Source organism: Stegodyphus dumicola, chromosome 9 (genome assembly GCF_044657685.1).
Source record: "Stegodyphus dumicola isolate Sdum_Otavi_A_Nest chromosome 9, ASM4465768v1".
In the NCBI taxonomy this organism is placed as follows: domain Eukaryota; kingdom Metazoa; phylum Arthropoda; class Arachnida; order Araneae; family Eresidae; genus Stegodyphus; species Stegodyphus dumicola.
The window spans coordinates 157,885,378-157,902,995 of NC_140776.1; the positions used below are offsets into that span (position 1 = coordinate 157,885,378).

Genomic DNA, 17,618 nt, shown 5'->3' on the forward strand with positions numbered 1-17,618 from the left:
CTCTGTATATCATTATTCATTGCATGCCTAGTTATTTGCATACTTTAATTTTTTGAATTATTATTTCAAATTACAATGTACTCAATTTAAAGTATTACATTTATGAAACTTTTGCTTAATATAAATTGTAAGTCTCATAGTTTCTCAAATTTGTGACTTAATCTGGATAGACGAAAATTTTGGAAAATTGTTATTGCAAAAACTGCTCAGTAAAATTTTCTGAAAATTGCAGATCCTGGCCAGCAGAACTTTGGCAAACCTATTTAATTCAGCATGTGAACTTCCCCCTTTTCTTCCATGGTAAAATTGTCACTCTAGGTATAATTCTTAAACATAAAATTTTAAAATTATTTCCCTAAGGATAATTCTTAAATATAAGTCTGAAGTTTCATTAGTATTTTAAGTGTGAAAGAGAAAGCTTTGACATGTGATTTGCTTTCTGAAGTATACTGTTACTGATATAGTTTTGAAATGAATGTCAGAGTAATAAAAATTATTGAAAAACACAATTTTATTCATACAAAGGTACATAAAAACTATAAATACAACTCTAAGCCTTTACATTTTTCAAAACTTGCTGAGTGTGGAATGTAAGATTCAAACCAAGCTGCATTGTATGGTACGTAAAGGTGGGATGTGCTGGGAAAAGAACATTTGTTATTGATATGAAACATAACTGGGATCTGAAACAGGACAAACAAATTCACAACATACCTATGATCTCAATGCATATTTAATTGTAAGCCATAAGTGATATTAACTTGGCAATGAACTTTGTGAGAAATGACAATAAGCAAGCTTATATTTCCAGTGAATTATTTCAAAATATTAACTTTTAATTATATGTTTAAACATTAAAAAATGAAATATAATTGAGTGTTAAGATGTTTAAATTTTATTAAATTATTCCTTCACCATGAAGGTACTACTCTTGCTGATGCGCAACTGCTGGAGTAGACTGATAAATTACGAAAATAATCACGAAATAATTTTTGTAGTTCATCAATCTACTTATCATATAATTAAATTTCCACAGAAATTTTATCAAGAGATATTACATAATAATCTGATATCTAAAAATAAAATTTCAAATTTCAGGCTCTGAAATCCACATTTTGTATCAAAAACTATTCTGCTGAATTTCCTTGTTTTCTGCAGTTTCCAAACACTATTTTTCTTGACATAAAATTATCATTTGTCCATGTTTATGCCGATGACAGGGATGCATGTTTGTCATCGGCAGAGTTCCAGCATCACAAATGCAGGATTTGTCCCTTTTTATTTTAATCTTTCAATGCATTCAGTGCTTTCTAAGGGAAAGTTCCAACCAGTGGCACATTGCATAATCGTAATCATTGCATGCGAGACCCGTAACAGGCAATTTATGTTTATGTCCACCTGTGTACAGTCATTAAAATCACTGATTGCCTTCGGAACAAAGGAATTGGCAGAATGTATTTAAAATATTTTCTAAGGGGTTCTGCCCCCTGTTACACTAGCACAGTCCTCCACGTTTTCTGGCCAGTCACAGACATTCTCATTGGGATTGAAGACTAAGTTGACTGGGCATGGCATATGGTGTCTTCGCTTTCCTTCACACATGTAATACTTGGCACATTCTTTTTTGTCTACATGATAGCTGATATGCCCGTCTTCTTCTTCACACACGACTTCATCCTTATCTAAAAGAGAAGAACAATAGAATTACTAATCCAGAATAAGATTTAAATGATAGTAAATATAAAAATTCCCATTAAATACAGTCAAAAGTCTTTAATCCAGAATCGTCGGGACTTCGGCGATTCCGGATTATCGGTTTTTCGGATTGTAGATCATCAATTTAAATCTGGTAAGATGGCGTGCAGAAATTATAAAATTAAAAATATGAAACCATAATTTATGAAGTAAAGAGCAATTATGATCTAAAGGGTATCAAAATTTACAAAAAAAAAAGCTTAATATTTATTTGTTTACTTTATTAAACATTTCTTTCAACGTGGGCATGCGTAAAGCATAAATTACGCATGGTCAAAATTAGAAAATTGCAACCAAAAAACTATTTGATGTGTATTCGTGATATTTATAATGACGAGGAATTTGATTTAAATCATATCAAAGACGGAGTACATCGAGATTAAATACTACATTTAGTAAGGAATTATAAGCCGAATAAAATAAAAACATCTGCCGTGAAGATAAGGATAGTGCTGACAGATCAACTGCCAGTTCATTGCGCGCCGCGACGTTCCCCCTTTCCCCCGCAGAGCAGCGTGAAATTGATAAACAGATTTCGGAATGGTTAGAGAAACAAAGGATATGCCTTTATCCATTTTTTGCAGCATTTCCACTTTTTGTTTGATGGACATCGAAACTTTGTAGATCCTTTGGCAGCTCCAGAATCGAAAATTCTTTTTGACATAATCGAAAGTTAGAGCTTACTTTTATAAAATTGCTCTAACAGTCTGCAAAAAATAATAAGCCGGATCTAATTAGAAGATTAAGGAACAACGCAATCTGCAACATTAACTGAAATAGATAATTAGATAATTTTAGCTTAGCTTATACCGTCCGTTATACATTAAACGGGCATGCGTAAACGTATTACGCGCATAATAATGCATTTACGCATGCGCAGAAAGTTTGTAGCTTTGAGGTCCGGATTAAAGACTTTTGACTGTACTTCAGATAGATGGTGTTCATGTTAATTTGAAACACAAAATTAAGAAAGCCTAACATCGCTTTAAATAAGCAAAGTTAGCATTTATGTTCTATTCAAGAACATCATTCTATCCTCCGGATATATTTAAGAAGAATTTAAAGATACCAATTATTTTATAATATGATGAATTTGGAGGACTATAGAATATTTTTTTACTCTTCAGAATGGTTCGCCCTTCTACCACCAAGTGGCAAATAACACTCTTGTAACATGGCTGGCAGGGAATAAGAGAAAGCATTTTACTTAAGTAAGCCAGTGATAATTATTCAATTTATGAAAATGGTATGAGGAATTTCAAAATAATCATTTGATCCTGTATGTAAAAAATGTCGGGTCATCCTATCGTTCGCAGTGAGACTGCTGAAAGAATTCAAAGGACCTAATGCTAGAAGAGACTATATTCAGCAGCCAATTATGAGGTGGGCTTTCTTTAAATAGGCTGCATAGCCTTTGGTGTGGTTGTTTGAAAATGAATCTTTAACCAACTGCTAGGAGTGTTGTTTCAGTGCATGTGGTGAATGCTTGTACATTTAAAAATGGGAAAAAAAATTTTTTTTTAACTTATCCATATTGCAAAATCTTTTTAACTATGTTAGATCTGTAGATATGCATTAATCAACTGTTTTAAACTCGGAACTGAGAATAAAACGACCTGTGTTGTTTGTATATATTATTTCTTTTTGCTCAGTATAGTGCGTACTGACGAAGCGTGGCATCAGTTGATGGAATGTATTACATATATACTCTATTCTTTCAGAATAGATGAAACAGGACAAATTGCCATGTTGTCGCATTATAACTACAAGGAAAGAATACTCATTGTTTGCTAGTGACTTGAGTGCAATTTATAATTATTTCTTAGTATGAGGCGTATATTTTCTGCTTCAAGGCTTGTATTGTACTAAGTTTGTCTAATCTTTGCTTCTGGACTTTTTTTCAGAGTTCCATATAAGAATGTATTCTATCTATAGGACTAAGTTTCTTTTCTAGAAATTAGAAATATAGCTGAATTGTAACTGAAAAGTTTTTAAAGAACATAATTCTATAGATATTTAGCTTTCTAATTTTGCCTGAAAACATATTAAAAATAGTAGACTTTTTCTTTTTAAACAAGGATATGAAATATAAAAATACGAGTAGAAGACTTTTCAAACGACACAATAAAAAACTATTAGGGGTTTAGTAATTTATGAAGTTTAAGAAAGATTTTTTTTTTGTTTTGGTCTTCATTTGATAGTGACAGAATAAGTGTTTATAAATAAATGCAAATTTATCAATTTTTATTGTGTTATAAGTATCCATTTTAAGGCATGAAAATTCTCACTGTTATATCTGAACAAATTCAGAGCTTTTCCCACATGAGTGATCTAGAAGAGATTTTTATTTACAGCAGCAAATGGCTATAGCCGCAAAGCTTTATGAAGAAGTAATTAAATTTTAAATCGACTGATAAATTATAAAAAAGAAATAAATAAATAAAAAATCGAAAACCAAAAGCTGTCATTTATAGATATACTGATCGATCTACTAAGCAGGTAAAATTACATAAGATTAGTAAATCTGAATAAGATTAAAAAAAAGTCAGCAGATTTGCCCGTGTATATTTCTATGTTATTCAGAATATTATAAATTGCCATTTAACAGTTTGTATGAATACCATAGAACCTAAATTATGGATTCTCTGTTTGTTTCAATCAAAAAGCATAGACAACTATCACACAATAGTGTGATAGTTAGTAATTGACAATAGTCAAAGGTCTTTTTTTTCTAAAAGAATGGGCATAAAAATGTGTAATTAGGTAAATTTATTATGAAAATATATTATATCTAAGCAGAAACGTGAAAACTTTAGTTCTTATAATGCGTTTGAATTCGTGAACTTTCTGAAGGAACAGAAGTTTTCAAGGTTTAATTTTTCCGAAAATTTAATTGATAAAAGAATTTGATTTCAATTTTAGTGAAAAATGGACTTATTAAATAATTGTACATTTATTAAATAAGGATGCAGTTCAAGAACTTTCCGACCTTTCCACTTTTGCGATCGTAGCAAGTGCCATAATCATTGCACAATATTTATTTTCTCCACCTCGTCTGAGAATGTAGCTCAAGTCAGCCTTCATTCGAGGCCTTTTACGAAGGGAAACGCATTAAGCAGAAATAGAGGGGACCATAAAAAAGCCCATCCACTGCAGCTGCAGTTGCCATGGTTACAAGGCAAGCCAGGGAGGAAAATGACCCTGAAGGGTACATTCTAAAGTAACAACGAACAACAGTAACAGTAACAACGAAGAATACTTAACAGACTTCCTCACATCCAATATACTGACTTTGCTGTTGCTTTAGATCCTCCTTTTTTTAACTGCATTTGATAGGCCACTGACATGACTTCTGAAAAAAAAAATTTTTTTTTTCTGCAGGGGCATATAAAATAAATATATTCCTTTTTACTACTTGAATCTTATCTAAGCGGTTAGGAAAAATGTTAACACAAATAGGTTCTGCATGTGGCAGGAGCTCGAATATCGCATTGATACTAAGAAATTAATCAAGTGAGTTATAACATTAGATACTTATGAGTTTATCAGGTTCTCAGTGTTCCACAGTATCTAAATGTATGCACTGCTCAAGCAGTGGCCTTGAGTTAAACATATTTCGTAATATAACAGGTTGAAATCCTTCAATATTTCTTATTAGCCCTGAGTTAAATTTTAACTGAAATTAATTAAATATTATGGGCTTATACTGCCAATATCGTTTGGCAAAATTAATTTCGTTTCATACCTGCAATGGATGATCTTACGTATCTGTTAATTCCCATAATTTTCAGCTGATAAATACCTTATTTTAAACTGCAAGCCAAATTACTTATTTTTAGAACACTAGCTATGCAACTTTATGGTATGGTAGTTCGAAGGTTTTGCTGTCACACATATTTTGGTTCAATATGCTGCAATAAGCATTTTAGCATGTGTTAGAAAATCTAATGAATAAGAGTTAAATGACATAAAATTGTCATTCTGGAAATTCCTTTAGAAAAGAAATATGTGTCGTAACTCCTTAGATGTTTATATTATTTGCAATTTACTCACCTATTAATGCATTTAGAATGTTGCTACTCAAAACTTCAAGATTCGCTACATTGTAGCCTTTGAGTTCTTCTTTTATGGTATTTATTAAAGGATATTTAAGACCCATACAAGTTCCTCTGAAGTCATCCATATCTACTGACCAGATCATCACTCCTCCATAGCCAGCTTCTTTTAGCCATTGCATCTAAGATAAAGTGATAAAATAAAAGAAAATGATTTAATTGATGCTTAATGAATATTTTAGAGTAAAAAGGTCACAAATAGCAGAAATAAATTTTATAATTTTTTAACAAATTTCCTTCGCAATCATCGCATTTTGTTTCAAATATACAATGTATTCCTGAAAGGTTACCGTTTTTTATTTTTATGCTTTGATCTCATTCATGTATTTTCAATGTCCAGCATTCTAGCGAGAGGATTTTATTCTGTAAATGTAAGATCTAATTTTCATATAATCCTTATTCAGCAAAACTTCCCATTAATAATGCATTCGTTATAGATTAAGAAATTAAGCGTAAAATGTTCCATGTCTTCATGAGCAAAATTTGCAAGAATAATACATAAGCTTAACTTTCTCATGGCGCCAGCTGCAAGATTAATAACGAGTGTTGTTTATTCCATAAGGGGAATAGCGATTCTTTTGTTTTGTAACCTCCTTCCTCCCGCAAATCTGGATGTCAGTCTTTGGGAATCTCTTGACAGCCTCGGGGCATTTTATTTGTGTAGTGAAATGTCTTAGTGACTTAAGCACAGCTGCTGATCAGATTTATCTATTGACGTCCGTTGGTTTGTCCGAGTAGAAATGGGTATTGCGAAAGAGCAAAATTCCAAACTATGATTTGGTTGCATGCAGATGATTTTCACAGTATGACGGAAGCGTTTTGCTTCAGCTGCAAAGGTCTCTTAATCACCAAACTTAAGCCCTGTTAATCGTTTGAAATACAGTATAACGAATCTCATAGTATTAGAAATTAAGTTTTCCATAAAGCAAATTTATAATTAGAAGAATACAAGTTCAAAACTGAAATTGCATTGTGGGCAAAGCTAAGTCCAATAAAATATTAACCATGTGGTCCTAGCAAAAATCGTTAGGGAATTCAACATTCCGAGATCCACAGTGTCAAAAGAGTGTGCCGAGAGTATCTAATTTCAGGCATAACATCCCACCATGGACAGCGCAGTGGCCGACCACCTGCACTTAACGACCGAGACCAGCGACGTCTGCGTAGAGTTGTCAATGTTCCCAGACAAGCAACACTGCGTCAAATAACCGCAGAAATCAATGTGGGACGTACGAGGGACGTGTCCGATAGGACAGTGCGGCGAAATTTGTCTTCCTTGGGCTATGCCAGCAGAAGACCGACTCGAGTGCCTTTACTGACAGCACGACATCGCTTGCAGCGACTCTCGTGGGCTCATGAGCATATCGGTTGGTCCCTAAACGAATGGAAAACCGTGGCTTGGTTAGATGAGTCACGATTTCAGTTGGTAAGAGTTGATGGTAGGGTTCGAGTGTGGCGTAGGCCCCACGAAGCCATGGACCCAAGTTGTCAACAAGACACTGTTCAAGCTGGTGGTGGTTCCATAATGGTCTGGGCTGTTTATACATGGCATGGACTCGGTCCTCTGGTGCAACTGAACCGATCATTGACTGGAAATGGATACCTTCAGCTACTTGAAGATTACTTACAGCTATTCATGGACTTTACGTACTCAAACGACGATGGGATTTTTATGGATGACAATGCGCCATGTCACCGGGCCACAATTGTTCGCGATTGGTTAGAAGAACATTCTGGACAATTCCAGCGAATGATCTGGCCACCTAGATTGCCCGACATGAATCCCATCGAACTTTTATGGAACATCATCGAGAGGGCAGTTCGTGCCCCCAAAACCCTGCACCGTCAACACTTTCACAATTATGGACGTCTATAGAGGCAGCATGGCTCAATATTCCTGCAGGGGACTTCCAACGACTTGTTGAGTCCATGCCACGTCGAGTTGCTGCACTTCGCCGGGCAAAAGGAGGACGGACAAAATATTAGGAGGTGTCCCATGACTTTTGTCACTTCAGTGTAATTATGTTTCGAAAATGCTACTAGACAACGTAATAATTATGCTTCGAAAAGGCTACTAAACAACATAATAATTGTATTTCGAAATGCTGTTAGACAATGTAATAATTATGTTTCAAAAATCCTACTAGATAACGTAATAATTATGCTTCGAAAATGCTATAAAACAACGTAATAATTATACTTTGAAAATGTTACTAGACAGCGTAATAATTGCGCTTCGAAAATGCTACTATAATGATTTCGATTCTACATATCGTTGAGAGTATCTGTTTCTCTATATAATAATTCTGTATTTTACTTTCTTTTCACAGCTACGAATTATTTCAGTTACGAATTTAAGGGAAATAAATGGTAAAAAGTAGAAGAATTCACTGCAAACTTAATATAGGGAAACGCAAGAATTCTTACAATTATTTAACATAATCATCAATAACTTGAATATTTGGAATGAGCTTATTATTTTTATGCAGTAGTATTTGGAATAAGCTTATTATTAAACTAATTCAAAAATTAATATTCATAAATCAGATATAAAGCTAATGCATAAAATAAAGTTGCCAAAATATATACGCAAGTTTATCATTCAAATCATATATTTAAGTTAAATGTTTAACATAATCCTATTTTGTTATACTTAGAATCGATTGTTTTAGAGCTACATTGACTTTCCTTTCAAAACTTATTTGCGAAGTAGATCAATAAAGAACATAAAAATTACCTTTGTTTTCAAACTTCTTTGGTCATCAAATCCAACCCACTGGTTATCTTTGTAAGCATAAGGTACCATCTGTTCATTATCCCAAACTAAGATCGCTCCGGATTTTAAGAAGTCACAAACCTGTAATTCAATATAAAACATTTATTAAATTTGTTATAAGCCTAAAAGATGATTGTAGAATTCAAATATTTTAAAATTTCATTGCTAAATCTATAATTTGTAGTACAAAAATATTCCTTCGCATTACTGTGTTCAGAGATGTAGACATAGGCGAGTAATAATTTTTTTCTCCACTTCTGGTCACTTCTAGTGTGCTTGAAGTTAAGCAAAATACAAGGCTTAGTTGAAGAATTATTACCAATGAAGCAAAATGAATGATTTAATTTATTGTTTATTTTCAGTTTTATTGAAAGCTTCATAAAAGTCAGCAGCTACTAAACCTTTTTTGATTACTGTCCCATTTGCTACAGTAAATTATACAAAATACCACATATATCTGTACTAAAATTTACTTCAACTAATTTTGCAGCGGAATTTGACCAGTTATGGAATATCTGGGATGTTGTTGAAATAAAGAATAATGTCTTGATCTATGTGATAATTATTGATAGATCATGGATGCCTTCGTGAAATGTATTTTAAGTAAAACTTGCTGGTATATACATACGTAAGGAAAGCCATGAAATATGTATTCAGCCAGCTTATTTGCTGGGAATCGAACCCAGAAAGAATAGAGTGTGTGTATTGAGAATACGGTAAAGCACTCTAGGGCTATCTGCCTAAGGGGAAGGATGCCTTCGTGGATGACTTTCTAAGGGAAACTGGCTCGTATACACGTTACACATGGGGAAAACCACGAAAACGCCCATGCAGCCAGCCCGTTCGCGGGATTCGAACCTTGGACCGAACTACCAGTGTTCAGCGATTTTACCGCTCGGCCGCTGGTGGGCCCTCGAACCCAGAAATAATTATAAATATGCAGCGGTTTCACCATACTCTGACTGTTGGGCACGGTTATTTTGAAACAAATAAAGGAATATTTGCTAAATATTTAGCGAAAAGGATTAAGCTATCTACCAGAATAACAAGAATGAATGCACAACCTTTGAGTGAATAATTATGAGAAGAATATCAACTCCATAATGCTAGGTTTAATATTCGTAATTGAGGCCCCAGTTTACGATTTTCAGACGAATTCATCTCGATTGGTCAAAAATTGTTAGACAGCAATCAAAATGTCTAAACGTGGCCGTAGAAACTCGGCAAGTAAATTTTTAAATAAAGTTACAAAATAGTATATCAATTATTCCGCTTTGTATTTTGTACCATTTCTCCGAAATTTGCTTGTTTATTATGGATTATTTAAAAATATATAGCAAAGCGACAAAGATCTATTCATCTCTCTCTTTGTTCTCAAAATATCCCTTAGTGATTGTAATTATCCAACAGGTGTAGCATTATCCGATTTAAGAAACAGTGTCAACTGACATTCCAATTTTGCATAAGAACGTTACCCAAATAGAGTGTGTGTGATTATGGCAAAGCCTCGAGGGCTATCTGCCTAAGGGGAGGGATGCCTTAGTGGAGGACTTTCTAAGGGGAACTGGCTCGTATACACGTTACACATGGGGAAAACCACGAAAAAACCCATGCAGCCAGCCCGTTCGCGCGATTCGAACCTCGGACCGAACTGCCAGTGTTCAGCGTCTTTACCGCTCGGCCGCTGGTGGGCCGTTACCCAAATAGAAGGGAAAAGAAAATCTTGCATCTTACTGTATCATTAATGCTTTATATTTCTTTTTAATTTTGACTCAGCTCTTGCTTGCTATTTAAATATATTGTGTTTTCGACACTAACTGCAGTTAACTTATTTTCTTATAATAAATACTTTGTACATATTTCTTTCAATGTTTCTGCTTATTTTTCATTAAATAGAATAAAAATAAAATAATATTAATAATAATAAAATATATATTTTAATATTAGATATTTATAATGCAAATGGATTACATATCATTTTTATTTTAATATTGCTTTCCCAAATTTGGAGCGGGAAAGGAAAAAGATACGGAAATGCAAATTAATCTTTTAAGATGCAATGTTTACTCAATAGATGGCAGCACTAAATTATTATATAAAACCATTTCTTGTAATGTCATATATGTTCGGCAGATGGCAGCACCAGCCATAATGAGAGTTTTCCCCCACTTCTGATTTAATGGGCCTTGAGATGTAGCAAGAAATTTTAAATAATTATAAATAGAATCTTGCAAAGCGTTTTGAAATTAAGGAAATTATTCTGGAAGCTTGAAATTGTACATATAGTTTTGCTTCCATGCATCCATTCGAAAATAATAAACAACAAAAATTAAAAAGTCGTTAATAACAAAAGCAATGCAGTTCAGGGTTGGACTATGAGTTTACGCACAACAATTAAGAGATCACGGAAGAACAAACGAAATGCGGTTGAATCTGCGCTCAGAGTTGACTCAGAGAGCAGGATATACCATTGATAATAAATGGATCACAGAGTGATGGATACTTTTGATAATAATGGATCACAGAATTACCAGACCCTGGTTAATTATCGACCTTGGCTAATCATCGAGTTTAGTTAAAAAGCCACTGCCGTTTATTAAAACACCATATAAAAATTTAAGTAATATAAATATATAGATAACATAAAATTCACAGTTTAAAATTCTTTTATTATTGATACTAATGGACACAGTGAAGGTTTCCATTAATAAAGTAAATTGAAACGGAGCAAGAAACGAAAAGAAAATATTTATTTTTAGGTGAAAATAGAGCTTATCATTTTACCTATATGTAAAGGACTATACATTTAAAAATTTAAAATAATCATATTTATCATATTTAGCTAAATATTTGAAAGTATTTTTCCTTATTTAAAGCCTGGTTTTATTAGTATTAAAAAAGTAAAAAAATAACAGAAAGTGTCTGAAGAAATTTTGGAAAATTTTAAAGATTTTGAACAAAAAAAAAAAAAAAAAAAAAAAGAGAGAGACTATTTGATATATTTGTTTCCTCGATATGATAAAAGTTGAAATTAGTATAATTTTTGAACGCAAACTTCGAGATGATAATTAAAACGCTAAATTTTATATTCAAATATAGTGTTATGAGAAATGCGACAGGTTGTATAATGTATAATTCAATTTATTAGAGTCACGAATCATGTATATGTTTCACGTATGCATTTGTTGATGCAATAGAATTGAATATTTTAAGAGAAGAAACGAAATAAAAATATTTGAAATTTAATACTTAATCGAATTGCATTTATTTAATATTAAATAAATACGAAATTTTGTACAACGTTCTGGAAAAAAAAATGGGCTGAGAATTTTCATTGAAATCCAAGAGAAAAAAGACTCGAAAATAACCATTAAGTGAAAGGAACAGATAAAGTAACCGAAGATCCGCAAAATGTTTCATTAAATTAATTTTATTAATAATATAATAAAATTCATTATTTTGTTAATAAAATAAACTTCGTTAAACATTTCATCTTTGTTAAAAATAATTTTTCAGTTATTTTCGAAAACTGTATTCTTTTTCCTGTTAATGGTACTTATGACTATTATGAAAAATTTACTTTAATTAAAAACGAATCTGATATTTCTCCCTTTATTTCATTTTAGGACACAAATACTTCCTGTTTTATAGTTGTCTTTGTAAATGAAACCAGCTATATTTAGCATTGTTTACTTGGGAATGACAAAAGTTTAGTGCGTAATTAAGATGTGGAAGCATAAAATAACATGCATATTTTAACAGTATAAAGACACTGTTGTGTTTATTAAAGGAGGGGTAAGTTCATTTCATAAATAAGGAATGTATCAGTTTATCTCCATTATTTCATTATTTCTGTATGAGGTGCATAATACAGTATATATTTAGATAATATTTTCATTATCTAAATATGTCAAAATGCGAACGGTTAAGTCAAAATAAGAACGAAATTCCAGCGTTCCGATTAATGCTGCCATCTACCGATTAAGAATTACATTACAGGAAAGTGCAAGCTTTTGAGTTTTTTAAGGCTACCGCTCAGTGATTAAATATGTGTATGTCACCAAAAAGCATAAAAGCTAATATAATGTCATCTAGGCTACTAAATTGAAGCCTAGGACCCTTAAATTAAGCTTATAACTGTAATTAAGTAATATTTTAATATCTTAAACTGCAGATTATTTTTAACAACTGGTGACATATTTAATCATTTTGAAATATTACATATCCGTTAAAACTAGTAATACTGACACAAATGTAATACTTTTTTCCTCTCTCATTATAAAACAGAATTATGAAAATAGAAATTTAGAATTAAGCGAAAGAAAATTGTATCTAGGGCTGCAAGATTTCCTCAGTGGATGCTGGTACTAGGAAGATTATTCATGTAAGAATAGTTGCATAACACCTTTAAAGGAAAATTACTGAATTTTCAAGAAAAAATGTAAAATGAGGTCTCTGAAATAAATCCACACACATTCTTATAAAATTTAATGTGCAAGATGTAACATTCCTAATGTTAACATTCCTAATGTTAAGCAATGTAATTAATCACAAAATTATTTTCAAGCTGTGCTCCTGAAGTTTTAACTCTTATTTTCGTAAAATATGTTCATGAATTTTACGAAAAATAATTTACATGAAATTTATATTTTACATTAATTTTTATGAAATTACATTAATTTACATGAAATTACATTAATTTACATGAAATTACATTAATTTACATTTTACGAAAGTAATTTGCATGAAACATTTAAAATATAATTTTTTTTCTTTATCTAGGTATATAAATATAAATTTTCATTTGTGCATATTATTGAAAATTCAATATTAAAATAAATTATGAATATATTTGTGTGAGAAAAAGAAATCCAAGCATTTCATTTTACCTCAAAGAATGCCAAGACACCTGGTTCTCCAGTGTAATTTCCAGCTTTTCCGCCGTCAATAGCTGGAGCTCCAATATCCGTTAACGATGTGTTCTTTAATGTAAAAGTCCGACCATAAGTTGGAATTCCTATTATCAGTTTTTCTTTAGATGCACCTTTTTCGACCCATTCTTTTGCACTGTAATCCTGTAATACGTGAAGACAAAACTCATTATTCTGCTAGGTGTAGAAATACACATAAGTAAAATATTCATAAACTCAAGGACCCCTTCAGTGGCAATCCCTTTTCTGAGACGTCTAACTCCAAAAAGTAATGAATATTGAGAACGTAAATAAGAACCAGTACTGATCATCCTCTTTTTAAGTCGGCCATCTATACGTAAGAACATAAATTATGTGAAACAGATAATTTACCGATAATAATTCAGTTTTAAGTGGCTGATATGATCCTTGAACAAATCGAAGGATTAAATTTTTCACCTCCCCCCTCCCCGATTTTCTATAACTTTTCTCGTTCTTACTAAAACAAAATCCAATACTTTTTCCTGTATTAATTTAATATTTTTATTAAATGTATCTGATTTCTTCGAATGCAATAAACAATATTAAAAATAAGCACTAAATTAAAATATTTTATTTATTTATTTATTTAAAGTACAATGGGTGGGTTATGGGTTATTCAATTATGGCAAAGCACATGAGGGCTATCTGCCTAAAGGGAAGGATGCCTTTGTGGAGGACTTTCTAAGGGAAACTGGCTCGTATACACGTTACACATGGGGAAAACCACGAAAACGCCCATGCAGCCAGCCCGTTTGAGGGATTCGAACCTCGGACCGAACTACCAGTGTTCAGCGTCTTTACCACTGGTGGGCCTTAAAGTACAATGGAACCTCGAGTTGCGAGTTTAATTCGTTCCAACATTGAGCTTGTATAGTGAATTTCTAGTATCTAGAAACAAACTTCCTCATTGATAATAATGGAATTCCAGTTAACCCGTTCCCCACCCCAAAAATATCAACATAAAAATTAATTTTTCTAATAAATAACACTTTTAAATAATTTAACCGTAGTTTGCCTTTATGATAGCTTCCGAAATCGACCTTTTAACTTCTCGTCGTTAATTCACACCAACAGCAACTTCTAGGGGTTTTGGACGGTTCTTGGAAGTAACCGTAACTCCTTTGGCTACATCAAGTTTCTTAATTTCTTCTTTCTTCTTCAGAGTAGTGTAGATCGTCGATGTCGAACGGCCGTAAGTCTTCGCCAATTCCGTCACTCATAAACCACGCTTATGTTTATCTATGATTTCTTTCTCAATTTCAACGGCCATAGCTTCGTTATTTTTCTTTGCAGCACTATCAACATTCTTCAATCTATCAACAATCTAGCTTCAATCTATCAACAATCTGAGGCAACAATCTTCTTGGGAGGCATCGTGAAATAATTATTTTCACGTTAAAAGTAATAAACAATTAACTCACAAGCGCACAAACACATAGATCAAAGAACTCGGGGTGATCTGACAAAGGGATTCCCCGAGTCGAGCCGGATCGGGAAATGGCGCCAGCTATACCAACAGCCGGGCTCATTGCTCGTTACTCGAGTCAATGTTCGTATTTAGAGACACATTTTTCGCTCTTATTTTCCTCTCTGGAATTTCTCGTATATAGGAGGTGCTCGTATCTTGAGGATCCGCTGTAGACTTAACGGGGCTAAACCTTACAAAAGAATAAGTAAATTTTACCCCCCCCCCCCACCAAATTGTTTACTTTTTATTTATTTCGGCAGAAGAAGGAAAATAGAATTAAATTAAAGAGTTAAGGTAGTACAAATCTAATGGTTTTAATTTAATTCCATTTGTAATCTTTCTCTTTTGAAGAAATACATACCAAATCTCGATTTTTTTGTCATATTTTAATCAGTACTTTTCATTAAAACATAAAATATCACTAAACTATTTGAAGTAAAATATGATTAAAACTTCACGAAGATTTCTTGAAAAGTTTTTGAAATATGAAATGCGAAACTTGGCCGAGGGGGGGCACACTTCTTGCGATAAAGGCTTTTTATCACTAAAGAATATTATTATTCTTTATTATCTATATTATCACTAAAGAAATTAACTCTTTATGATTTTATGAAATTCCCTCATGTGCTCTGGCGCCTGAAATTTAAGTTTTTTTTCATATATTTTGAATGAGGTTATTAAACACAATATTTATAAACAGGATGAGTTTCTTTAAATGTTAACATATGTGACCTATAATTATGGGAATTTTTTTTTATTTGAAATTTTTATGTTTTTAATAATATCGTCTAAATTGTATGGAATATTTTCACGTAGTTTTTTTTCTAAGTTATGGAGAACTGTTCAAATAGTAACATACATTTTTTTTTTTGTTCAAAATATCGACTTTTGTTACGTGAATATTTATGTATACATAATTAATATATAAGGTTTAATAATTTTAATTTAAATACCTATTTAAATAAGATTCATTGAAGCTATATGGAAACACCATTTCAATATCATATATTTGAACCGTCGTCAGCTTTAGAGTTATTCTTCCCTATAGAAAAAAGTATAATTATGTATATGTAGCATTATTAATTACGAGTGTTGTTAGGAAATGTAGTCAAAATTTTATTAAAGATAATTTTTGGTCTTTTTTTATATTATCTAAGGCATGAAAAATAAAATATCTGGTTTATTTGAATTTAAAAAGACACTCTAAGGCTATCTGCCTAAGGGATGCCTTCGTGGAGAACTCTCTAAGGAAAACTGACTCGTATATACGTTACACATGGGAAAAAACAAGAAAACATCCATGCAGTTCCTATCGAATCGAACGCAGGTCGAACTACCAGAGTTCAGCGACATTACCGCGCGGCCGCTGGTGGGCGAACAATAGATGGATTGATTTCAATTAGTCAACTTCGTATTCAAAGTGCTTATGAAAATGTAATTTCTGAGAAAATGTTTCTAATATTTCTTGAAAAACATTTAATATTCCTTGGAAAAAAATATATATTAACACATCTATTTTTATTACAATGCGTAAGAGAGATACACTGCTATTTGAAAAACCCCCGTTGACCGTCCATTTACTTCTTTGATACGCAAAGATTTTAATTTCAGTTTTTGTTTTATCTTTAAAGCGTTTACTGTTCAGCTGCCCACGTCCGCTAAATCTTTTTACGTTTTTAATGCACATAATATTTACTCTTCATAACCTTCTTTTGTTTTAGAATTAAATTGTTTGAAAGACGATGTTATCGAGAAAAGTTTATCTTTTCCAGTTATTGATAAAATTTCAAAGCAGTTTCTTCTTACCATTTATAAAATTCATTCTGCCATTAAAAGTATTAATCTTTTTCTTTCTATTAATTGCGAAACTGTTTGGAATTTACTCGTGGTCTTTCTTGCGGAATATTTCTTTCGAATGAATAATGTTAAGATTTTAATCCTTAAAGATCTTATTTCAGATTATTTAATGGAGCATTTATAATATTTTCTCTGAATGTAATTTAACAGACACTGGTAAAATCAAGAAAGCGTTAAAATTTTGGATTAAATAATACGAAATATACGTCAGGTAAGGAGAAATATATAAATCCTATGTAGATCATTATTATTGGTTTATTAAGCATTCTTTCAAACTGAGAGGTGATAACAAATCCAAAAATCTTTTACGTAAAATGAAATAAATTTTCTTGAAGTCTATAATATTAAGCTCTTTTAAACCACCACTAACAATTTATAATTTTAAAATCATCATTATAAAAGCGTTCGAAATATAGGCTTAAATCTTGTCGAAGGGGGGGGGGTGTTTTGACGTTTCTGAAGATATAATAAATTTTTTAAAATACTTGTGTGAAAGTCAGCATATTTGCATTCTCTTATTAGAATCAAGAAAATTCATATGTTCTTAAATTTTATTTTAAAATTGAAGATGAAACAGAAAACATCCTTGATAAAATTGTCAAGAAGCAAATTTCTTTTTCAAATTTGCATGTTCATATTTGTAGATGTGAAATATGAATTCACTGAGAAATTCACTTCATGTACATTCTTATAAA

General features: G+C 32.0%; 1 protein-coding gene across 1 annotated transcript in view; it reads right to left on the reverse strand.

The window, feature by feature from the left end:
• Positions 1-493: 493 nt before the first annotated feature.
• Positions 494-17,618, reverse strand: part of Cht7 (chitinase 7) — a 190,658-nt gene continuing 173,533 nt past the window's right edge. The window contains exons 14-17 of the mRNA XM_035368167.2: positions 13,536-13,721; positions 8,608-8,727; positions 5,809-5,992; positions 494-1,682 (exon numbers count right to left, since the gene is read on the reverse strand). Of these exons, the coding sequence (XP_035224058.1) occupies positions 1,471-1,682; positions 5,809-5,992; positions 8,608-8,727; positions 13,536-13,721 (702 nt within the window). The 3' untranslated portion in view covers positions 494-1,470. The remainder of the gene's footprint in view (positions 1,683-5,808; positions 5,993-8,607; positions 8,728-13,535; positions 13,722-17,618) is intronic.